This window comes from Lipotes vexillifer, unplaced genomic scaffold, assembly GCF_000442215.2.
Source record: "Lipotes vexillifer unplaced genomic scaffold, Lipotes_vexillifer_v1.1 scaffold793, whole genome shotgun sequence".
Classification (NCBI taxonomy): domain Eukaryota; kingdom Metazoa; phylum Chordata; class Mammalia; order Artiodactyla; family Lipotidae; genus Lipotes; species Lipotes vexillifer.
Window position 1 is genome coordinate 1328697 of NW_006774859.1, and position 25569 is coordinate 1354265.

The 25569-nt window shown below is 35.2% G+C and overlaps 1 protein-coding gene across 1 annotated transcript in view; it reads left to right on the forward strand.

Moving 5' to 3' along the window:
* The first annotated feature begins 229 nt into the window (after positions 1-229).
* Positions 230-25569, forward strand: part of LGSN (lengsin, lens protein with glutamine synthetase domain) — a 28498-nt gene continuing 3158 nt past the window's right edge. Inside the window, exons 1-4 of the mRNA XM_007449585.1 lie at positions 230-286; positions 13971-14100; positions 16586-16783; positions 24987-25153. Coding sequence (XP_007449647.1) covers positions 248-286; positions 13971-14100; positions 16586-16783; positions 24987-25153 — 534 coding nt within the window. The 5' untranslated portion in view covers positions 230-247. The remainder of the gene's footprint in view (positions 287-13970; positions 14101-16585; positions 16784-24986; positions 25154-25569) is intronic.

Genomic DNA, 25569 nt, shown 5'->3' on the forward strand with positions numbered 1-25569 from the left:
TTGTTTGTAGGGAGTCAGGCATAAATGAACATTTGTCATTAGACTTTTCTAGTGCATTTCTAGTGTATTGTGCCTTGGGCATGACACATGAGAGTCTGGTGCTTATCTTTTGTTACCTGTCAGACCCCTCTGGAAAGAGCCTCTATGCAATTCATCATCTGCAGTGTTTGTTTTGGGTATACATATAAATACATGTTGAATGCATTTGTTGGGGACACTGTGGTTTCCTAAGCCAACTTAAGTAAAAATGTGTGAGATGAATGATGAAGGGGACCTTCTGAAGGAGGTATGAAGTTAATAATTAACACGTTATTTATCAAAATACTGACAGAAAAGCTTTTTATTATTCTATGTCAACTGTTTGAGTGTCAGAATGAATAAGGACAACGTGATTTCACTTGTTTTATGTCTGCCCTGGGGAAGTTTATGAAGAAACTCTCTACTACACATTGAGTTTATAAATGTAATAAAAACTAAATTCAGAATTTGCATTAGGAAAGCATATTTAGTTTGATGAATCATTTAAAATAACTTCATTAGGCGCAGAGTTTGAAGCATAAGTATGATACAAAAATTTTTATGCCTATTTTGGTTGTTATTGAGAGAACAATCTTTGTTTTCTCAAAGTTTTTGTTTCATTCAAACAAAAATGCTTTGAGGTTAAATGACTAAAGGTAAGAAGCCATTTTCAAATTATATTTGAAATGCACGTCATTTTAAATAGTGACAGCCACTCATCTCTTTTAGAATATATTTAAACAACTCAGTTGTCAACATGTAGCATTTCTCATTACTTCTTAATGTGTATATACCCAACTTTGACTCCTGTTATTCTCACAGACAATTCTGAAAGTCTAGAATGTAGACTGGGAGGTATGTTGTGGTCAAGTCTCGGAGTATGTGGGTTTTCATTAGTTGAAATTAAGAAAATACAGTGTAAGAAGCATGCCTACTCTGTGTGAGGCACAGTGTTAGACCAATGCACTGTTTGAAATAGTGGCAAATAGAGAATAGACTCCTCCATCTAGTGGTCAAGACAGCTAAAAACCTAAGGAAGCGGGACTTCCCTGGTGGCACAGTGGTTGAGACTCTGCCTGCCAATGCGGGGGACATCGGTTCAAGCCCTGGTCCGGGAGGATCCCACATGCCGTGGAGCAACTAGACCTGTGCGCCACAACTACTGAGCCTGCGTGCCACAGCTACTGAGGCCCGTGTGCCTGGAGCCCATGCTCCACAGCGAGAGAGGCCACCGCAGTGAGAAGCCCGCACACCACAGTGAAGAGTAGACCCCACTTGCCGCAACTAGAGAAAGCCTGCAAGCAGCAATGAAGACCCAACACAGCCAAAATAAATAAATAAATAAATTTATTAAAAAAAAAAAACCTGAGGAAAAATGGGGTAACTGCTGTGTATAATGAGCATAAGCAGTGTGCTTTGGGATGGAGACAAGTGCTTTCCACAAGGGAACCGGGTTACACTGTGTGAAGAAGGGACCCACTGCGGAGTGGCTGTGGCTTATCAAGTAGTGTCCTGTCATTGTCAGAGGCATCAAATGATAGACATGTGTAAGAGAACAAATTAGTCTGAAAGTAAACTTGTAGCTGCAAATGATGGCTTAGAGAAAGTAGTTAGTATACACATAATAGCTTTTTGAAATTTTGATTTCTATTTAATTTCTTCTTGGATTAGGTTTTACTACTCCTGAGCCCATGGCAGAACTGTGTTTTCTCCCCCACCTTCCACAATTTTAAGGATTCCAGGTGACCCAGATTTTGTGAAAATATATGAGTCACACTCTCCCCAAGACCAGTCTAGACTAAATGTTGACAGTTCACTCTTAGGAGAATACAAAAACCAACAATATGATTTTAAAGTACACAATTTTTACAACAAAAGACATATTCTGCCTTTTGGGGAAAAGTTCACTGCTAACTGGGATGGACATTATATTTAATAGATGTAGTAAAGGTGAGTCTTGGTGTCCACTTTACCCAACTCTTCATTGAATAATCTCCTCTGTGTTTTCCTGCCTAGGGTCATATTTCAGAGAGAGAATGAATATGGGAGGAGCGAGGGAGATGGTGTATGATATCCTTTTCCTGTTAATTGATGTCTAGAAAAGGACAGTGATTGTGTGCTGTACCAGACACTCTGGTAAAGTAAGCAGAAGCAGCACGAGGTTAACAAAGGCCCAATGGATTCAGGAGGGTGGATTAGATGTAGGAAGAAAATCCCCAGGATGATCATGTACCCAATCTGAACAAATTCTTTGTCAGAATCTTCAGTAAAAATGAACTGTTATTAACCTTAGATATGGTATGTCCCTAAAGAATATTTTACTGACATTCTCTATTCCAATGTCATGAAGTCGTGCGTTCAGCCAAATTCTTATCAACGGTGAAAAGAAAATAGATCAAAAACACATTCTTATTCCTCAAAATACACCCTATGGGTGTATGACATTGTGAAATTGAGGAAAATAGCAGCACATCAAGTTATCAAAATTAAAATCTATCTATCAAAAACCTTGAGTGCAGCACTGAGTTGCATGATATGCCAAGAGACCTGGGTAAGATCTACTCTCTGCCCTGTAGATGCTTATGGCTCAATATAGAAAACATCCACCCAGGTGGACACAAAAGGCTGAGCCTTCCACATTGAAATGTGGAAGAGAAATGGGTGCCAGATGGGGTGGGACCAGAGGCTTCTCATCCTCTGCAACCTCTGTATGTGTCGGCAGCAAGCATGGCACCGGGGGAGGCTGTAACTGACTGAGGCCACACTGAAGGCTACAGATTTACCTACCCCAACTTACCCTACTTTTCCTGCTGCATGCTACTGTGTGTGCAAGTTTATAAAGACTTCTTGATTCTATTTTTATATTTTAAATGTGTTTTGTCTTTTAGGATTCAAAGTCTTGTTTTCAGATTTCAAGGTTTTAGCTCATTTTATACTTGTTTTCATTTGACTCAAATGTACCTCCTTCCAGTTCATTAAGTGCCTCTCTCAATGTTAAAAATTAAGTTTGTATTTCACATGCAGTGACTAAGAGTACATTCCCTGAAGCCAAAATGTCTGTGTTTTAATCTCAGCTCTACTACTTACTATCGGTGTCACATAGGGAAAATTATTGGACTTCTCTGTGCTTCATTTGGACATTAATATTACCAAATGGAAGAGGTATTGTGGAGGGATTAAATGTCTTAATACATTCAAAGTGCTTAGAATAGTGCTTACAACACAGTGAGCACTCATGAAACAGGAATTAGTTATCATACATACTTTAGTGTATTTTAGACTGACTAGTAATATCTTCCCTAAGTTTTCATTTTTACAGCCTTAAAGAGTTTTACACTTTTTCTTTACATGGTAGAACTTCATTTGCTTTTCTATGTCATAATGAAATAATTATATGTGGTATACATTTATATAAACACACATCTATTCACTGCTAGCCCATTAAGTCTTTCCTAAGGTATAGTGATGAGAACTATATTTAGTATTCTAGTTATAGGCACATCATATTTTTAAAAAGATAGAATGCCTTCTCCTGTAATATTTAAAATATTTTTGATGAGACCCAGTATTTTTATCTACTGCAGCCTATCAGTTGATATTTTCACCAACAGTTCTATAATGTTCTTGGATCTTATTTCAACTATATTACAAGAATCCATTATCATAAATATTATATGTATTATATTATATGCTAAATGTACATTAAAAATTTTCTACAAGTCTTTTCTTACTATTGAAGTATATTTGTTGCTTTTCTGCCCATCCACAAAGCCTTCAAAAATTACTTTGATCCTATCTACGCAGATAAATATATTTATTAGGTGAAAATATTAATTTCTCTGGAAAACGTGGAGATTTCTTTTTTGGTTCACTTATGAAAAAGCAAAGTAAGACTGGTATACTAGCACCAAGCCCAGGGAATTGACCGAACATTTTGCTTCCTTTATTATTTTAGCTTCCTTTGTTATTTAGTTTCATGTTATGAAAATAACATGGTGTTAGACCTTTATAAGAGCATTTTTTCCCTTCTCTGAAACTATTGATTAGGCATTTTTTTTCTTGCATAGAATGTACTGTTGCAGATTTTGCTTTGCCCCCGAAGTTGTGATTTTCTCTGGGCTTGGTGCTGATGTTGCTTATTTGCCATCTTGCTGGGAATGGAAGCAAGATCCAGAACTCTGAACTTGAGGAACAGCCATATCATTTACACTGTGACAGTTGCTTCACACAGAGGCTTTTTATAATGATAGTTTCTCTATAATTCTTGGGCGGATGTGGATATATATTATGTTCCACCTAATCTACCAACTAGTATATAGATTATCTTATTGCAAAGGTGGTGAGTATCTATGGTGGTAGAACTGGAAATGATCTGGGTCATCTCTGACATTTGACTCTCTAACCTCTCCACAAATGAGCTTGAGGATAAGAAGCTGGACACTTTTCCAAATAGTCCATCCCATTTTAGCCCATTATATTAAGTAAAATTTGGATTCTCTGTAACTTCCAAAAAATTTATTTGTATTTTTCGTCGATGCATAGTTTCACTTCAAAGGATGGAGATGGCACTCTTCGGTTGGAATGTGAAGTTTAAAAAAAAAGACTCAAATTTCTTATAGCTTTTCATGTATTCAGATGAAGGCTCCTAAAATGCAACACGTTTAAGGATGAAAATTCTTTAAAATATAAAGATGAAGGTCTAGTTTTTATAATAAGTAGATATGTGGATAGTGTCTTTGTAAGAATATCTTATTTTCTATAAGTTGGGTCCCTGTGTATAATGATCTCAGGGACTCTCTAATTTAGTGAAAGACTAAAGTGACTTTGCAGAAACAGCTTGGTGGAAGGAGTGAATTACTCACTAGGCCATAAAAAGGTGTGGAAGTTTTTCTTTTTCTATTTAATTATTTATTGCCATGTGGGATCTTAGTTCCCCTACCAGGGATCGAACCTGTGTCCCCTGCAGTGGAAGCTCAGGTTCTTAACTACTGGACAGCCAGGGAAATCCCTGAAATTTTTAAATAAACTCCAAATGATGTTCATTTATCTGGGAAGCCAGACAACTTAAAAGGAGAATAATTTGACTAACGTTTTAAATAAGACATGGAACAGATCAGAGTATACAAACATAGTTAACTGCCAGTGAATATTTTCACTGAAAGTGAATATTTTGGTTCTCTTTAATGTTTCTGAGTTTTCTTAATTTTCTTTCGTATAGTTCTTTAATGTTTAGAACATTCTTTTGAAATATTAGCATGTTTCAGCTATGCTATAAGGAAGGATTGGAAATAAGATTCTATATTTCAAAGGGAGTAATCATAACCCTGGAGATAAGCTGTCCTTTTGTGGATAAATATGGTGAATAAAACCCTGAAGGAAATTATGAAATGGTGAAATTAATGGGGAGAGGGGACAGAGTTGTGAAGCAGCTTGTCACCAGCAGAAGCTTCTTTTTCTCTAAGCCCTTCTCGAGAAAACTTTGAAGGATTCCACATAATATTTTATCTAGGAAAGCTGTTTTGATTATGTCAACCTATTGGATTACTATCAAGTCCTGTTGGACATTTAAAGAAATCTCATTTGGTATTATTTATGAAGGAGAGATCTGAACCAAATGTTCCTTCTGGCCTTGTGTTTCAACATGGTAGACCTTGGTTGCCATTCATTCATTCATTTATCAGAAAATAATCAATTTCCATTTTATTCTAGTCAATATATTAAGCTCAAGGGTATATCTAAAATGGCCCCTTCTAGGACTCTCCAATCCCTTGACTAGCTTCTCTTTGTCAGTCTTTCCTGATTTCACTTCCTATGTCATCTGTCTTGGATTTCATGTCTCATTATTTTAGCTCTTACTTGCCAATATCTTCAACTTATTTTTGTCATTGTCTTCCTGAGTTTGTATCATCACAAAACCTCAACGCTGTGTTTTTCACAACCCCACAGAGCTTTGCTGGAGAAAAATAATTTACCTGTAAAGATTGGTGCCAGTAAAACTTTAAAGTCTTCAGTTCTTTTAGACACTAGACATTTTTGTTTCCTGAGTTGGCTTTTTCTTGTTCTCTGCTATGCCTATGTCAAACCACTTCCACTCTTCTTAAACCTTTAGTTTTCCATATGCTTACAGTCTGAGCACACCCAGAATGGATAAGAAAGATCAAAGTTTAAAATTAGTTTTAAATTCAGATTCTGTCACTCATTAGGTGCAATTAATCTTACTGAGGTACAGTTATGTCATCTGAAAAGCACTCATTAAATGTTGAGGATTCCCTTCTTTCTCTCCTACTCCTAATTCTCCTCTTCCTCCAGATTTTTCCTCTTCTCCCCTGCTCTAACCTTCTATCTTCTATCTTCTTTACTTCCTCTTATGGAAGGAGATATGTTAAAGTTATTCCTTCATTTCAACTCTAGTTTCCATACTTTTTGCCCTTTCAGGGATCTCGCTTTATCCTTTTTCTCCTTTCTTCAACATCTCCTTCTTTATAGACTCCTTTCATTAAGTATTTATATACAATACATGTAAGTCTTTTCTTCCTAAAAGCAACATAAGCTTTTCTTGGACCCCTAGGCACTCTCCCATTGGCCATCCTCTCTGTCTTCTTCTCTTGTATTTTTGAGTTGTATTTCCTGCCTGTCTCCCCTCGATGGTGATGGACATCTCTGGTGTACTTATTGTGTGTGGACCCAGGACTGAACACTTCTCAGTCCTCCTCGGTTTACTGCTGCTGCTTACATTCTTCCACTGAAACTGCTCTTACCAAGGCCTCCAGTGACCTTGTTGCAAAAAACAATTGGCAAGTTTTAATGCTAACTTTATTTATCATTTTAGTAGCATGGCCTATTTGTGCTCCCTTCTCTGAAATACAGCTTTTATCTTTTTACGTCAATGAAGCCATCCTGTCCCAGTTTTTTCTTTCACATTCTCATCCTTTGTTCTCTGACTACTGTCTGAGATTCAATTTCTATGTTTAATCATTAAATATTGTTGTTCTCATTTTTATCTTAGTCATTTTTTTCAGTCTCTGCTCTTTTTTTCCTTAATAATTCCAACCAATGTCAGGCCTTTGCTTTTTTCCTTTTGTTTCATCTTCTGGGTTCTGACCCATATGGCTAATAACTTCTGGGTACCTCCAGATGACACACTTATCTTAGATTCTATATACCCAAAGTAGAACCCAGAAACTCTCCTCTCATGTCTCCTCCTCATTTGGGTTTCCTGGTCAGAAACCTTACTGCTATCTTTAATCCTTCTGTCTACTTTATTTCCTATATCCAGTCAAACACCAACCTGCCAAATCTACCTCCCCAATATATCTGTAGTATGCTCATTTATTGCCTCATCTCTACAGCTATTATCCTAGTTCAGATCACTGTAATCTATACCCTAGATTGCCCAAGTGGATATTGGGAGGTCTAAGTAGTTCCTTGGTTTATGGCTGCAGAAGTTCTTGATTCTAGAAGGGGCACCTAAATACATACTTGGCACTTAAGGAATCATGATACTTGGGCTAAACTAATCATTGCCTTAAGGTTTGGAGAGATTGGTAAGGCTGGGTTATGCAGGGCCTCAGAGAATACTAATATGAATTTTTCCTGAAGGAGATGGGAAACTGTGGAAGTATCCTAAGCAGAGAAATAACAAGACCAAAATTGTGATTTAGAGAAGTGATATGGGCAGAAGTCTGGAGGATGGGTAGGAGAATGGTAACACTGAAGGTAAGGAGAAAGTTGGTAATGACTGTGGTAATCTAAGAAAAATGTGGGAAATGGAAGCACGTACTTTTAAATGGGGAATTATTGAACAGAATTACCACACTGTATTCAACTCTTCCTACTTCATGCTGCTTTCAAGTTTTCACTATTATAACAAAGATGCCACTGGACATGCATATAACTTTACATATTTTGAATTATTTTCTTAGACCAAGTTGCCGGAAGTAGGAAAAGTGTTTAATAGGTATGGATATTTTTAGATAAGCTGATATGAGTTTAGAATGTGTTCTTTGAAGTATCTTTCTACAAATATTTTGAACACATTTCTTCCCCTTTTCTTTGAAGAATACATTTTAAGGAAACTGAAATTCTTTTCTTTTTGATATATTCTTTTAAATTTGATAATCACTGATTCTTTTTAACATTATTTCTAACACAAGTTAAAACTTGATGTGGCTTTTTTCCCCCTGTGCTGTACAGTAGTTCCTTGTTTGTTATACATTTTAAATATAACAGTGTGTACATGTCAACCCCAAACTCTGATTTTATTAATGAGGGGAGGTACATGAAAAAGCAAGCAAGCAAATACAAGAACAAAAATTAAAAAGAAAAAAACAAACAAAAAAACTTGATGTAGGGATGTGGGATTTTTTTTTTTTTCTTGCTGGCTGTTTCATGCATCTCCCCTCATCAACAAAATCAGTGTATGGTAAATGCATTAATAATTATACCACAGACTATAGCCAGTATACAGGGGTTAAAACAAGGATTTTTAAAGTATTGACATTGAAAAAGTAACTGTTAGAGAAAATAGTAAATGAACAGAATCAGTGATATCTAGAATCTAAATAACACTGGTTACTTTATTGGAAAGAAACTTATTAGGTCAAATTATGCCTAAATTTAATACTTGGCAGTAGCCCTTTAGGTTAAATCTTTTAGTTAACTTGATCAGCCACTGAGTGGAAATGCAAAATGACAAACATATTAAGCCATATAAACAATTTTCAAAGGAAATGCTGTGATGAAAAAAAATGAATTATGAAAATATCTTGTAATATGAAATATTCTTTAAAGACCATTCCTGTGTATGAACTGAAGTCATCTGACAGAATGAAAGTAGAAAAGTATCTGAAGCGTGAAAAGCTTCTCTGGTGGAAATGTCAAAAGAAACCAGAGTCAGCCGGTTGTAGTAGAATTTTGAGACTGTCCACATTAAGCATAAATTAGATTTGTATGTTCACACATATCCGTGTTTATGCTCATGGTTTTTCCAGCTTCGTTTATTGACTTCTTTTTATCTTTAGTTCAAGTGTCCCCTCTTCTGTTTAAGCTTGGCCTAGTTTCCCTGAAGACTCTCTGAGCACCCTATTTATAAAACAATCTGCCTGTTTAATAGCAGTGCTGTAGATTACAAGCATGAGTATGTTGGCTCCCCACTGAGAACCCTCAGACTACTTGACATACACTCACCTCTCTGAGAGGTTCCACTAGTTTACTGTGTTCAGAGTCTAGAGATGCTTAGAAAAGAGAGGGATTACAGCCTGACTGAATAGGAGTCATCTCTCATGAGTTAACGGCCCATGAGGTAGCCTAGAAAGAGGTATCTTTGAAGCAGAGATCCTCAGTAATGCGTGGTGTCTGGGTAAAGATAATCATGACTAACATCTATTTAGTACTTACTACGCATCAGGCACTGCTTGTCCGACTTAACGGTGCAACCAGGAAATTTGTCGGCTGCACCTGTAATGTCAATTACTTGATCAACATTTCTAAACTGGTTGGTAAACAGCTGCTGACGAGTGCCTTGAAGGTACCCCAACCCTCTGAACTTCTCTAGCTCTCCTACTGTTTCCCTGGGGCCCTTAGACCTCTCCATAATCCATCTACTAAAGAGTTAACATCTGGTCCTGCAGGGACCCTCTAGAATCCTGTCCTGGCTTCCCAGCACCCCAGCAATGATTCTGGGGCATTCTGCCTGACTGTATTCATTAATAATGCATTAAGCACTTGTGCTCTGGAGCCAATTTCCTGGGCTCGAGTCCTAGCTCTACCACTTACAATATTACAAGATGTGTGGGCTAATTAGTCTTTCTTTGACTCAGTTTTACTCATCTCTAAAATGGAGATGACAATGTATCTATCTCAAGTGGTTGTTCTGAGACGAAACGGAGAGCATTTAGAAGAGAGCTGACACATAGTAGGTAAAATAAAAGTATTTGTTATTTTTATTATCTGTACTAATGGTTAAATATCTTGACCATCTCTACTAACCACCACTGATGGGGAAAAGATAGGTGGTCTCTGCTGCTATCATTGTGCCCAGGGCCTCTAGCACTGCTGAATATTCTGAACAACATTCCAGTCTTTTTGAGATCTGGCTATATGGGAATTAAGTATCTTTCTTCTCTTCTTTACTACCTATTTTACACTTTAAATTGATTGTCAACATTTTAAAAATCATAGAATCCAGATTTCTGGCATTCCTTGGAAATTTGGAAAACTGGCATCACTAGGGCCACATTTTGTCATGGCAACTATTGGCTAGAGCCACACATTGGTTCCTTTCTTGGATGGCTGTCAGCTCTGGTGTTCACCATACAGCCCACTGCATCTCTGTTACTGGCTCAGCATTGAGTTTGCTGTCTCTGAACTAGGGTATCCTAACTATATCTCTTTCTTTGTTACCTGGGAGCCTTCAACTTCAATAACAACACTTTATCTCCTATACTAGATTGTAAGATTCTTTATGAAATGGACCATGTTTTATTTATTTTTATGTCTTTGATTTTACCTTACCCATAGTCCTCATTGTTTGGACTGATGAAGTTTAAGCTAATAGTGACTTAAGATGGTTTTTACCCTTATTTAGGAAAGAGTTATTAAAACACAATATAGTTGTAGAAGAATATGTAACTGAAGGAGTTGAGTGAACAAATTTTTACAAGTCATACAGATAATCTTATAAAATAGAAGTGGAATTTCATCTAGTTCAGCTGTCCACTATGGTGATGTGGGAAGCTCCCCAGATAATTCCTATTCTTCCTTGGCAGTCATATGACCTTGAACAAATCATTTCCTGGTGAACCTGTTTCTGCCTTGGCAAAACGTAGGTGATAATAAATGTTCCCTGAAAGTTGTGAGTATTAAATAAGATATAACATATTGTTTGGTTATAAAAATACTTGTAAAATGTTAATATACTTTTGGGAATTGTACTTATAGCAGTGTTTACAGATGAAAATACCAAGGCTCCAGAGGACTTGCTACTTAGTGGAAAAGTCAGAATTAGGACTCAAATCACATGAATCTTGACTAGTAGATTTTTTTTACTGAAACATCATTCACATTGTAACTAAATGTAGTTAAGAGATTAAGGAGAATAAAAATACTTATTGGAGGTGAGGTAAATCAGGGATCCACTAAATTTGTTTGAGCTATTATAGAAATGATCATTTTAGTATATAAAGGAAAATCAAAGGACTGAAGTAAATGTATTCTTCATTTGAAAAAACATTGAGCATCTATTTTGGAGTCAGAGGCACATACTATGACTTAGTTCTAGGGTTTTTATTGGTGAAATTCTCAGTTTAGGAACTTGATAAATTGTCCTTGTTTTTCTCTTAATAAACTTTCCCTTTTGGTCTGGTTTATATGAAGGCAGGTGAAATTTACTAAAATAAACATTCTCTGAGTTTGAGTTTCTGAAATTTAGGGAGCAGAATGGCATTTTGGAAACCAGAGGACCTGTTTGCATCAATACTCTGTACTTTCCGTTCATTTTTGTGGCCTTGGGCAAGTTATTCAGGGTCTCACTTTTCTCATTTGTAGGATGGAGATTCTACCATCTTGAGGGTTATGCTGAAGAAATGTGCCTGACAGAGTGCTCAATTGTAGCATATTGTTATTTGGTTGCAGTTAGAGTTTGAAGCTGGAAGAAATCTTAAAATTTGTTTCATTTGATTCCATCAATCTGTATATGAGAGGATCCCTATGAATCAAACTAACACAAATATTAGTCTGCTCAGTTTCCTTTGAAATTTGTGTAACTGGACTAATAAGTCATTTTCTAAAGAAGACTTCTTAAAAGTAACCAGAGACATGAATATGTAAAAACATTTACCAAAATTACAACTGTATAATGTATATTTCTGGCAATGCAATCTTAGAAATTGTGAATATATACAATAGAGCTAGTATGTCACTGTCAGAATCCTATCCAAAGTGCATAGGGATAATTTACACAGATATTTGAATAAAATTATAAACTAATAGAAAAAATAAATTACTATAACAATAAATATCACATGATCCAAATATAAGATTATCTGTAGTGAAAGACCACAATTTTCTAAAAAGTGAAACTTAAAATCACACAAGATGTTAAGGAAAAAAAACAGTATGGCCAACTTAAAAATTGCTTCAAAATTTAAAAGGCTAGATCTCATGTTAAGTGTTCTTACCATAATAAAATTTTAAAAATATAAAGTATAATGTTGGTATTTAGTATACATTAAGTGCTTAATAAATATTAGTTCCTTGAAAAAAATCACACAAAGACTTTATCCTATGAAATATATCTTTTTAAAAAAACATGATAACAATAAGAACAATGTATCATAACTACATGTAGACACAAAACAGTTAAATTCATGTTTCTTCTTTTAGTCTTCAGAGATTGAATTGATTTAATTGACAAATGGTACAGCTGTTCCCCAGCAACCACTCTGGACATGTATTTATAACTTGCCTCCAGGGATGGAAACTTCAGAAATAGCTCTTCAAAAAGAAAATAGCTCCAGGTTCATCCAACTTGTTGCAAATGGCAAAACTTCATTTTTTATGGCTGAATAATATTCCATTATATATATATATATATATATATATATATATATATATATATGCCATATTATCCTGAGTGAAATAAGTCATACAGAGAAAGACAAGTACTATATATTTTACTTTTATGTGAAATTTAAAAAAATGAACAAATATAACAAAGCAGAAACAGACTTACAGATACAGAGAACAAACTACCAAAGGGGAGAGGTGTGGGGAGGGATGGGCAAAATAGGAGTAGATGATTAAGAGATACAAACTACTAGGTAGATAATAAATAAGTTACAAAGATGTAATGTGCAGCACAAGGAATATAGTCAATATAATAAATGTATGGAGTATACTCTATAAAAATATTTAATATTGTACACCTGAAACTAATATAATTTTGTAAGGCAATTACACTTCATTTAAAAAAATCAGAAAAGTTGACTTGGTAGAAGTAATGACACCTACACAAAACTTAAAATAGAATCTGTAGTCAGTACATTATGATGTGCATAAAGTATCAAGCCATTTGAGTAGAACATAATTGATTCTTTTAAAAATTATTTCAGTGAAGTAAAAATAAAAGTGTATAAATGAAAAAAATCAACGTCAGCTTTTTATTTTAAAAAATTCTTATTTATTTCAGTTGTGACTCAAGACTGCAGGGATTATTCTGTCCACTGATGGGACAGAGACACCATAGCTCTTCATCCCCAGTCCCTGCCTCACTGTCCAGCTCCCTGTGGGGAATTGCCCTTGACAGCTCTGTCAAGGAATCCTGTCAAAGATTATATATAACTAGAGTGTTGAAGTTAGGTTATTTTGTTTTAATATGTTTTTCTTTAGGTTTTCCTAAGCTATAAAACACTTTGAGCATGACATTTTTTCACATACATAAAATACAGTCACAAAATAGAATTTTATGAAAGCATGTGCTTTTTTGAAGTAAATATTGATGCAATTAGGATGAGGGTAATAAGAGGAGAGTCTAATTCCTTAGGTATAATACTTATGTGTCTGGTCAGAAACATTAGATACCCTAAAAAAAGAGAGACAGAAATTATAAAAGAGGGCTTTTGAAAGTTAAAATGGGTTTGGTAAAATTACTTAAGAATAAATAATGCAAAATATCGCAGAGTAAAAAATATAGAAAATCTTGACTATTTGGGAAAGATTTTAATTTATTTGGTGATATTTTTTGTACCACATATAAAAAGAGATACAGAAAATCCATCCTGTCAGCAGAATGTTAAGCCTTTTAATTTTGAATTATTCAAGTGGATGTGGAAACAAAATTTACCTTGTTTTTAAAGTCTTCTAGAGTCATTTTTATATCATCATTCTTTACTGACCTCCAAATTTCATTGTATGCATGATCTGTTATTTGACTTTTTGTTTATTAATTATTACAGGACACCAGAGATGAAGGTAATGAGACTAAAGCCAGCAGGATGAGTAAATTAAGAAATACAAGAAAGGAAGTCACTAAACTACATAGTTTTTCAACTGAAATAGGAGAAGTGGATATAGCCAACTCAAAAGGTATCTTGCTACTATGGTCCCTCAAGAATATGTAGTCAAAGATAATCTCTATTTGGTCTCTTCTTTATAAAACATTTTTCTTCTCTTCTATGGGAGAAGCAAAGAAAGAAAGAAAATTTATTCCTACATAGGCAATATAAAAGGTGGAAAATATAGGCTTGCAGTATAAATATATAAAAATAATAAAAATATTTAGAATTTTAAAGGAGTAGAACTAGGAAAATAGTAGTGTGAACAAAAGAGATTACAGAACAGAAGGAACATATGAGTAAGAAGAGAAGCATATTTCTGCTCTGAGAATGAGTAAAAAGATCATTACTGAGAGAGGCCACAGTAAAGTTGTGGATCAAGTTTTCATAACACATGTTGGAATTCCAACTAGACTCCAGTGGATTTGAAACAGTGCTGAAATTAGGAGTTGATGTGGACAACAGTCTCAATTCTAGGAAGAGTGGTGTTCCAAGGCAGGGGCAGTACAAATGGCCAGTGCATGGCAACAATAAAATGCAGTTAGACTTTTGTAAACTTTATTATTGTTTTAAAATTCTCTACAGAAAATGCAACCCCATATATCTTAAAACCAGGGTGAACTACTCCCACTGCCCCTTATTTGGTATGTCACTGCCTAGGAATAAATTATTTTCTCAAGTGTTCCTCTTTACATCATATTGAAAGACAGTTGAAAACTGCCAACATTTTAAAACATTTTTCTTTCTTTTTTTAAATTGATGTATAGTTGATTTATAATATTGTGTTAGTTTCAGGTGTACAGCAAAGTGATTCAGTTATATACATTTTTTCAGATTATTTTCCATTATAGGTTATTACAAGATATTGAATATTGTTCCCTGTGTTATACAGTAAATCCCTGTTGTTTATGTATTTTATATATAGTGATGTGTATCTGTCAATCTCATACTCCTAAGTTTTTCCCTCTCCACTCTACCTTTCCCCTTTGGTAACCATAAGTTTGTTTCTATGAAAACCGTTAAATCTACTACAGAACCGGTAAGTCAGTTTCTGTTTTGTATATAAATTTGTCTTACTTTTTTAGATTGCACATATAAGAGATTATCATATATTTCTCTTTCTCTGTCTGACTTACTTCACGCAGTATGAGGTAATCTCTAGGTCCATCCACGTTGCTGCAAATAGCAATATTTCATTTTGGGGGCTGAGTAATATTCCATTATATATATATATATATATATATATATATATATATATATATATACCACAAATACCACACCTTCTTAAACCAATCATCAGTTTATGGACAATTGGATTGTTCCCATGTTTTGGTTATTGTAAATAGTGCTGCTATGAACATTGGGGTACATGTATCTTTTTGAAATAGAGTTTTCATCTCTTCTGGATATATGCCCAGGAGTGGGATTGCTGGAACATATGGTAGCTCTATTTTTAGTTTCTTAAGGAACCTATGTACTGCTTTTCATAGTGGCTACACTCATTTACATTTCCACCAAAGGTTTAGGAGGGTTCCCTTTTTTAATCTAGCATTTATTTGTAGACTTTATGGTGATAGCCACTCTGAATGGTGTGAGGTGATACCTCATTGTAGTTTTGATTTGCATTACTCTAATAATTAGTGATATTGAGCATCCTTTCATGTGCCTGTTGGCCATCTGTATGTCTTCTTTGGAGAAATGTCTATTTCATTTTGATAAAATGGCCATACTACCCAAAGCAATCTGCAGATTTAATGTGATCTCTATCAAATTATCTATGACGTTTTTCACAAAACTAGAACAAATAACTCTAATATCTATATGGAACCATGAAAGACCCAGAATTGCCAAAGCAATCCTGAGGAAAAAGAACAAAGCTGGATCTATAACCATCCCAGATTTCAGACAATACTACAAAGCTACAGTAATCAAAACAGCATGGTATTTGCACAAAAGCATCATATAGATCAATGGAACAGAATAGAGAGCCCAGTAATAAATCCATGTACCTAAGGTCAATTATTATTTGACAAAGAAGGCAAGCATATACAATAGAGAAGAAACAGTCTCTTCAGCAAGTGGTGTTGGGAAAGTTGGACAGCTGCATATAAATCAATGAAATTAAAACATTCTCTCGCACCATAGACAAAAATAAACTCAAAATGGTTTAAAGACCTAAATATAAGACATGACACCATGAAACTCCTAAAAGACATGAATTGTAGCCATATTTTCTTACATCAGTCAATATTTTCTTTAGGCCAAGGCAAAAGAAATAAAAGCAAAAATAAATAAATTGTACCTAATCAAATTTAAAAGCTTTTGCACAGCAAAGGAAACCATCAACAAAACGAAAAGACAACATATGGAATAGGAGAAAATATTTGCAAACAATGAGACCAACAAGAGGTTAATATAAAAAATACACAAACAGTTCATAAAACTCCATATCATGAAAACAAACAACCTAATCAAAAATGGGCAGAAGACCTTAACATTTTTCTTTATTTCTACAGAAAGGATTAGAAACCAAATGGTGTGTCACAAATTGGGGGATACCAATAAACCAGTCATGGGACCTGGCTCTGCTGAATCTCATTTGCCAGAAGATGACAAGGATTCCAAAGATCAGACAATAGTGATAAAGCCATTGCCCCTGAAAACATCAGCTAACGCTCCTGGTGGTGAATTTCACCCAAACTCCAGCTATACTGGTAAGGACTCTGGGACAAACTGGTATATGGGTCTAGTTGCTAATCCCAAATTTGTATTTGAATTAGTGATATTGTGTTGTTGGTTGAAGATGCTAACCTGAAAGTCAGAACACTTAAAATAGTTTATACACCTATCATTTATAAAATGCTTTACAGTTTTCTTTCCCCACTAGGCTGCTCATCTGGAAAATGGAGGGGTTGCCATGCATGATCTCTCAAGTCTTTTCTAAAAGTAAAATTATTATTATTAGTTTTTTAGATTCTATTCCCATATAGGTCATTACAGAGTGTTGACTATTCACTGTGTTATATGGAAGATTCATATTAGTTATCTATTTTATATATATAGTGTGTATATGTTAATCCTAATTTATCTCTCCCCCCTTTCCCCCTTGGTAAATGTAAGTTTGTTTTCTTCATCTGTAACTCAATTTCTGTTTTGTTAATAGGTTCACTTGTACCTTGTTTTTTAAGATTCCTCATGTAAGATGATAGTTGTCTTTCTCTGCCCTTCCTACTTCCCTCAGTATGACCATCTCTAGGTCCATCCATGTTGCTGCAAATGGCATTATTTTGTTCTTTTTAATGGCTGAGTAACATTCCATTGCACATATGTACATTTTCTTTAACCATTCCTCTGTTGATGGACATTTAGGTGGCTTCCTTGTCCTGTCTATTGTAAATAGTGCTGCAATGAACGTTGGGGTGCATGTATCCTTTTGAATTATGGTTTTCTCAGGGTATATGCCCAGTAGTGGGATTGCTGGGTCATATCGTGGTTTTATTTTTAGTATTTAAAGAAATCTCCATACTGTTCTCAATAGTGACTGTATCAATTTACATTCCCACCAACAGTGCAGGAGGGTTCCCTTTTCTCCACACCCTGTCCAGCATTTATTGTTTGTAGACTTTTTTGATGATAGTCATTTTAACTGGTGTGAGGTGATACCTCATTGTAGTTTTGAGTTGTATTTCTCTAATAATTAGTGATGTTAAGCATCTTTTCATTTGCCTCTGGGCCATCTGTATTTCTTCTTTGGAGAAATGTCTATTTAGATTGTCCACTCATTTTTGATTGGAATATTTGGTTTTTTGATATTGAGCTGCATGAGCTGTTTGTATATTTTGGAGATTAGTCCCTTGCTGGTTGCTTCATTTGCAAATATTTTCTCCCAATCTGTGGTTTGTCTTTTCATTTTGCTTATGGTTTCCTTTGCTATGCAAAAGCTTTTATGTTTAATTAGGTCCTATTTTTTTATTTCTGTTTTTATTTTCTTCATTCTCATAGGTGGATCAAAAAAGATCTTGCTGCAAATTATGTCAGAGAGTGTTCTGCCTATTTTTTCCTCTAAGAGTTTTTCAACATAGTTTTGGAAGTCTTAGCCATGGCAATCAAAGAAAAAGAAGTAAAAGGAATCCAAACTGGAAATGAAGAAGTAAAATTGTCACTGTTTGCAGTTGACATGATACTATATATAGAAAATCCTAAAGATGCTACCAGAAAACTACTAACACTCATCAATTAATTCAGTAAAGTTGCAGGATACAAAATTAATATACCCAAATCTCTTTCATTCCTATACACGAACAATGAAAGATCAGGAGAAATTAAGGAAACAATCCCATTTACATCAAAAATAATAAAATACTTAGGAGTAAACCTGCCTAAGGAGGCAAAAGATCTGTAGTCAGAAAACTATAAGATACTGTTGAAAGAAATTGAAGATGACACAAACAGATGAAGAGATATACCATGTTCTTGTATTGGAAGAACGAATATTGTCAAAATGATTATAGTACCCAAAGTAATCTATATATTCAAAGTAATCCCTATCAAATTGCCAGTAAAATTTCTCACAGAATTAGACAAAATATTTTACAATTGTATGGAGACACAAAAGACCCTGAATATCCAAGGCTATCATGAGAAAGAAAAACAGAACTGGAAGAATCAGGCTCTCTGACTTCAGACTACACTACAAAGCTACAGTAATCAAACAGTATGATACTGGCACAAAAACAGAAATATAGATCAATGGAAGAGAATATAAACCCCACAGTTAAAGCCACGCACCTATGATCACCTAATCTATGACAAAGGAGGCAAGAATATACAATGGAGAAAAGACAGTCTCTTCAATAAGTGTTGCTGGGAAAACTGGATAGCTACATGGAAAAGACTGAAATTAGCACATTCTCCAACACCATACAAAAAAATAAATTCAAAATGAATTAAAGACCTAAATGTAAGACCAGATACTAAAAATTCTGTTATTCTAAATTTATGGGTTATCAATAGTGATATAGCTATTTTGACCTATGAGTGTATTGGTCAAAAATCTGTGGGATCCAAGTGATAGAAAATAATTTTAAAATTATTTATTCCACATAGGAATCCATGATGAAAAGATTGAACAAACAAGGTTTGGAAAGGTAGAAATATAGCAGGGTGTAAGGTTAGAGATACAGTGTCTACCAGGCTACTCTCACTTCTGAAACCAATTTCAAGTTTGGGAGTTCCCTAAGACTAACCTTAGTTTTGATAATTAGCTATAAGAACTCACAGAACTCACCAAAGGCTATTATCCTCAAGGTTATGGTTTATTACAATGAAAAAAATACAGATTAAATTCAATTAAGGAAAGGATTCATGATGAAGAGTCCAAGGAAGTTCTAAGCATGGAACTCCCACTTGTCCTCTGCCACTGAAATCAGGAACAACACTATTTTCTTGGCAATGGTGTGTGACAATGTAAACGGAGTACTGCCAACCAGGGAAGCTCACCTTAGTCTTGGTGTGCAGGTCCTTATTGGAGCTCCACAGTCAACTGGCCACACGGCTGACCTCAGTCTCCAGCTCCATTGGGGTCAAGCTGATGCCAGATGACTCAATAATAAATGACATTGCTGGACTTTCTAGTGTGGCCAGAGACACAAGGAAAACAAATCACTCTTGTCAGGCAGGACATTCTAAGGGCTTGGAACATGTAGAATATGTTAAACTGCAGGGCCAGGGGTAAAGGCCAGAGCTCTCTCTGGGCAAGGTTAAATTCTTTACCACACACAGGGCCTAAGAAGGACATAGAGCCTGGGAGTGAACACTGTCAGGACTCCATATATATAAATTTTCTGTTGCCACTATAACAAATTTAGCATTTTAAAAGAACACAATTCATTATCTCACAGTTCTGTACATTGGAAGTCTAGGTTTGCACAGCTGGTTTCTGTGCTTCAAGTATGTCAAGGCCAAAATCAAGGTGTTGGCCATCTTAGTTCTTAGCCAGAGATTCTAGGAAACAATACACTTCCAAGATCATTCACATTGTTGGGAGAATCCAGTTCCTTGCAGTCATAGGACTGAGGTTCCTGTTTCCTTGCTGGCTGCCAGCTGGAGTGGCCCTTAGCTCCTGGAAGCCTTTGGTTCTATATCTCTGAGCCAGTAGTGCCTCAGATATTTCTCATGTTTGGAATTTCTCTGAATTCTTCATCTTCCACACCTCTTTTATGCCTACAGCTGGAGAAAGTTCTCTGCTTTTAAGGGCTCACCTGAATAATACAAGACAATGTCCCTGTTTTAAGGTCCATAACCTTAATTACATCTGCAAAGTCCTGTTTGCCCTGCAGTTTAACATATTCTACATGTTCCAGAGTTTAGGGTGTCAACATCCTCAGGGGCAATTCATACCATCTCTCATGTCTGCATTTCTCTGTGGCTTCATGAATGTCTCTTTCTGTGTTTGGCTTCATGAATTTCTCCATGAAGTGAAGAACATGAGCACCGACAGCCTCCTAGCATTAGGGACTATAATACAAATGTCACAGTGGCCAGGCAGATAATGCCAATGAGTGAGGCGTGCTGGTGAGAAAGTAGTGAGTGCTACTCACTCAGAGACCACATGGCTTGCAAAGCTGTGAATATTTACTATCTGGCCATTTACAGAAAACATTTGCCAACCCGTGAATTAGAGAATGCATACATACCCAATTTGAAGGCCGCCTCAGGGTTCCAGCCAATGGTTGCTGCAGAGAAATGTTCACCCAGTGTTGCCCAATCTTTCTCTTTTTTCAAGAGAAGGTTGAACTCAAGATTTTTATATGAAATTTTCTGATATTTAACTGTCAACTAATTAAAAAAAAATTCCAAACACTGGGAAGGCTAATGAGAAAATATCTGCTGATTACACTGGCTCTTTCACAGTTTGTGACCTTTGTTTTATATAATTTCAGGCATAAAAAAATGGAATTTACCATTATTTAGTCTCAAGTCAAAATATCTGAGAAAAGAACTGTGTCATGAGCTCTCTTCTCACCAATCAACTATGACTAGGGATGTGGGTATAATTATTGATTGATTCAACTTGATTAATTCACAGTCTTCTTCTTTGGCCCAGGGATAGATTTTTTACAGGCCCCAAGTACCAGAAAGTTTACAACTCCAAACAAACCACCAATAAATAATTTCAAAATAAATATAAAAATAAATCTCCAAAATAAGTGTAAGGATTTTCAATGTGGTATTTTCTTCTCTGTAATAGCTACTTTGAATTTATTAAAAATGTATTTTTTCAAAGAATAGCTCCCCCTACCCTCACTTTTTATTGTTTTTGTTTTTGTCCCGGCTTTTATACCAGGTTATTCTGCCACCCTTGTTTTCGAATACTGCTGGGCTAATGTGATGTGGCCAAAGGTGGGGTCACATCTGCATTAACAGTGTGGCTCTCAGAGCAGCCAGGTCGATGAAGGAAAAGAATATGGCAGTCGTCCCTAAGCTGAATGTGTTACAAATTGTACTCTCAAATGCACTTTTCCTCTTTTGAAATGAGTTTTTTGAAAGCCCAAACACCTATTTAATTTGTATTTTATAAGTGACCATGACTTGTTCTCTATAACTGAAACATGTCCTCATTGTCATGGAACATGGACATTTCCCCAGGGCTTTCTAGCTGCTATAGAGCTTTGAGGTTTGCTTGGTTTTTCATGTTTTCTTATTTTTCCCCTTAAAAACTCACAGCCATGAAACTTCCTCTATAAAAGCGCATTGATTTAATTTATTAACTCTCTGAGAAGATGGGAAAGGAGAGCACCTCTCAGGAGCCACAGTATAAGTAAAACAAATGAGCCCCTGAATTGGCAAATATCTGTCTTCTCTTCTATCATACACATATATGCTCTATCATACACATCTAGGAAGGGCTGACCAAAAGGTTCAATTGTAACTAAGAAGTGCAATTTATTTGAAGAAAAGAAAGTCAGACAATTCAGATTAGTTGATGCCATGAAAATGAAATTTGATTGAATAGGGTTCTTATATTTGGTGAAAGAATTAAACTTTTAAATGAAAATTTGATACTTAGGATACATATCAAAATATGTGATGCCAATTTTTACTTTTTAATTAGACAAGGTCAAATCACACGATGTATTAATTACTTAACTAAATAATTAAATCACATTAATTATTAACTTATTAAAGGAATAACCAGTGAGTGCCTATGATATGCCTGTACTGCTTGGAGGTACTGGGGATACAATACCAATAAGTAAATACATAATAAGAAAGCTCTCCTGGAGCTAACATGCAAGTGGTGAAGACAGTAAACATGTATTACACAACAACATGGCAGGTGGTGATTAGGACCCTGAAGAAAATGGAAACTGGTCAGTATATTATTATAGGCTGAATTGTGTCTCCCCAGAATTCATATGTTGAAGTTCTAACCCCTAGTACCTCACAATGTGACTGTATTTGAAGACAGAGTTTTAGAAGAGGTAATTAATGTTGCATGAGTTCTGTAGAATGGGCCCAATCCAATATGACTGCTGTCCCTATAAGAAGAGATTAGGAAACACACACACAGAGGGAAAACCATGTGAAGAAGATGACCATCTACAAGCCAAGGAGAGATGTTTTCAGAAGAAAACAACCAATCTTGCTGACACCTTGGTCTTGGACTTCTACTCTCCAGAACTGTAAGGAAATAAATTTCTGTTTAAGCCTCCTGGTCTATGGTATTTGTTATGGCAGCCCTAGCAAACTAATATATGCACTCACTGTCCAGCCATAGTGCAACTTGGTGACGTTAGAGAGAATCAGTGGTTGGACCTGTCCACATTGTGATCAAATCTCACAGAATTAATACTTCAGATGATCATGTTATTTTTCCCCAGCACTTTCACCATGATAAATTATCCCACCTTTGCATTTGGTGGCATGTTTATTGTCTATAGTTTCCTCACTCAATAATATAAAGCTCTCTAAGGGTGCCCAACCTTTTTCTGGGTGCCCCTATAATATATGTGCAGTATAAATAGTATGTGGTTAAAAAAAAAATCTATATTGAGTGGATAAACCTTTTTCTTATTTTAAAATAACACTCATTTATTGTAGTAACTGTAGAAGATACAGATAAGGCAAAGAACTAATGATTACCTGTGATTGTATTATTGGTGAACCAGTAAAATGACTATTCCTTTAGTAGGAGATGTCTTCTGATTTTTTTATGTTATTAATATATTTATGGTTTACATGTAATTGCTTATTAGGTTTAAAATACTGATTATCTGAAATTTTCCATATTTTAAAATGCCTATAAATTTTATTTTCTTTAAGGAGAGTTATTCATCTTGGGCAGAACACCCAATACTTCAGAATAAGTTTGGGAACACAGCAACTGATAATTTGGCATAAAACACTGTAACTGCTACAGCTTAATTTTTTCTGTTAAATGGAAGGTTGTTATAAAGCCTATGGAGCATCAGAGCAGCCAAATTTATCAGTGATGGGACAGCATCCCTAATATATTTGCATAGGTAGAACCAGTCATTGCATAGGTAGAACCAATCAAATGACTACATGTGCTTCATGTACTTAAAATTTACGTAATCTGTGTTTTTAAACTGTCAATCTTTATGTTTTAAAAGCCTAATTATATCTCAAAAAATGATACTCAAGCATCACTTTAAAATTACAGCTGTTCAACATCAGTGATGCGACAGATTGGTGGGTATTCAGATTCAGACATGATCATGGTACCATTACCAGTGTTAGAGTAATTGTGCTCACTTGATGCATTTAATAAACATTGATATGGTGCTTACTGTCTGCCAAGAACTGTTAAATAACTTGTTTAATCATCATAACAAGCCTATGAAATAGGTAATATTGTGCCAGTGAGAAAGTTGAGGCACATAAGAAAGCTGAGATAAGGAAAGTTGTCAGGGCAAAGGCAGGATTTGTAGGGAGGCAGATGAGCTTCAGTGTTTGTGTTGAATGACTACAATCTGCTGCATCTCCTAAGTCAGACAGTAGCCAACATCTATGATGTGTACTGTGTGCCTGATCCTTCTATACGCTTTAGATACATTCAGTCAGTTTATGGTATTGAACAACCCACCGAGAATCAAAAGGTCTGGGTTCCAGTTTCAATTTTGGTGATGGACTGAGAGCGTGATTCAGGGAACCTGGTTGTACTTCTCTGGGACTTAAGCTACTGAGTTGGTTGAATTAGATGTTATCTCCGGTCTCTTCTAACTCTAGAGTTTTAGAATTTGGTGACTATCTTAAAAGTCTTGAAAAAAACTTCTTTTTAAGTTTTCTAGTTTTTTAAAATGGAGTACTCAGTCTAGATTTTTCATCTCCTACACTCTCATTCTTGGAAAACACTTTTATATGCTCATTTATACAAATTTTAAATTTGACAGAGATGTAGATGTCTTAGATTCAGATGCCATTATAAAGATATAAAGCTCTTTTGGCAAAGAAAATGAAACAAAAAAGAAAACCCACAGAAAATAAAACAAACAAATAATTTTACCTTTAATCATACAGGAACTTTTTATTTGGGTAAAACCAGTTAGTTCAAGAAGCTCAAAGTCTTTTCGATGATACTCATCTATATACAGCCTTATATGGTGCCAAAACAGTGATGTAAATATATTCTAATTTCCATAAGCAAAGACATTTTCAGTAAGTGCTTACATATAATATTGCTATTTACTTAAGCAAATAGAGTTAACCTTTACCTCATCCCAGGTGATAATCTCTTAGACTGTTTAGAGACAATGTTCTCAGGAATAAGCCAAAGACATGGAAACATATGATGCTTTTGTTAATGATCATAATGACTAATTCACTATTCTCTACCCTCATTTTACTTCGCAGTTCATCATGATCTAATGATTTAGACCATTTTTTATTTTACAGATAACACCAGGAACAGCACTCAAATTCCTACTGCACCTCAACTCTCCTCTAGAATGAAACACATTAAACAAGAGGTGGCCAAAAATCACCTTCAGTTTGTGCGATTTGAAGCAACAGACCTCCATGGTGTGTCCCGGTCTAAGAGTATCCCTGCACACTTTTTCCAAGTGAGTTTTGCAAGTAGAGTTATGATTGAATATAATTTTGTTCAATTCATTTGCAAGCAAATGGTCCTTATTGCTCTTTCTTATTTTATTGTAACCTATACAGCAATTCTAGTTGAAAACCAATCATTCATTTTGTTTCTTCCCTTGCCACTCCCCAGACACATTATTGTTCCCCTAAGAGCTGAATGTATACTTTCAGCTCCCAAAGAGCAATTAATTTACCAAATATAAATATAAAACTAATTAAGACTGGTAATTTTCATCCTTCTGCCTTGAATAATTTCACTACTTTTTTCTCATATTGCAATTATGAAGATTATAATTTGTTTGATATGAGAAAATTACAACAGAAGACCTAGGAGTAAAAACAAAGAGAAAAATAAGATTAAATAGAATTTTCTAGATAAAAAGTATAT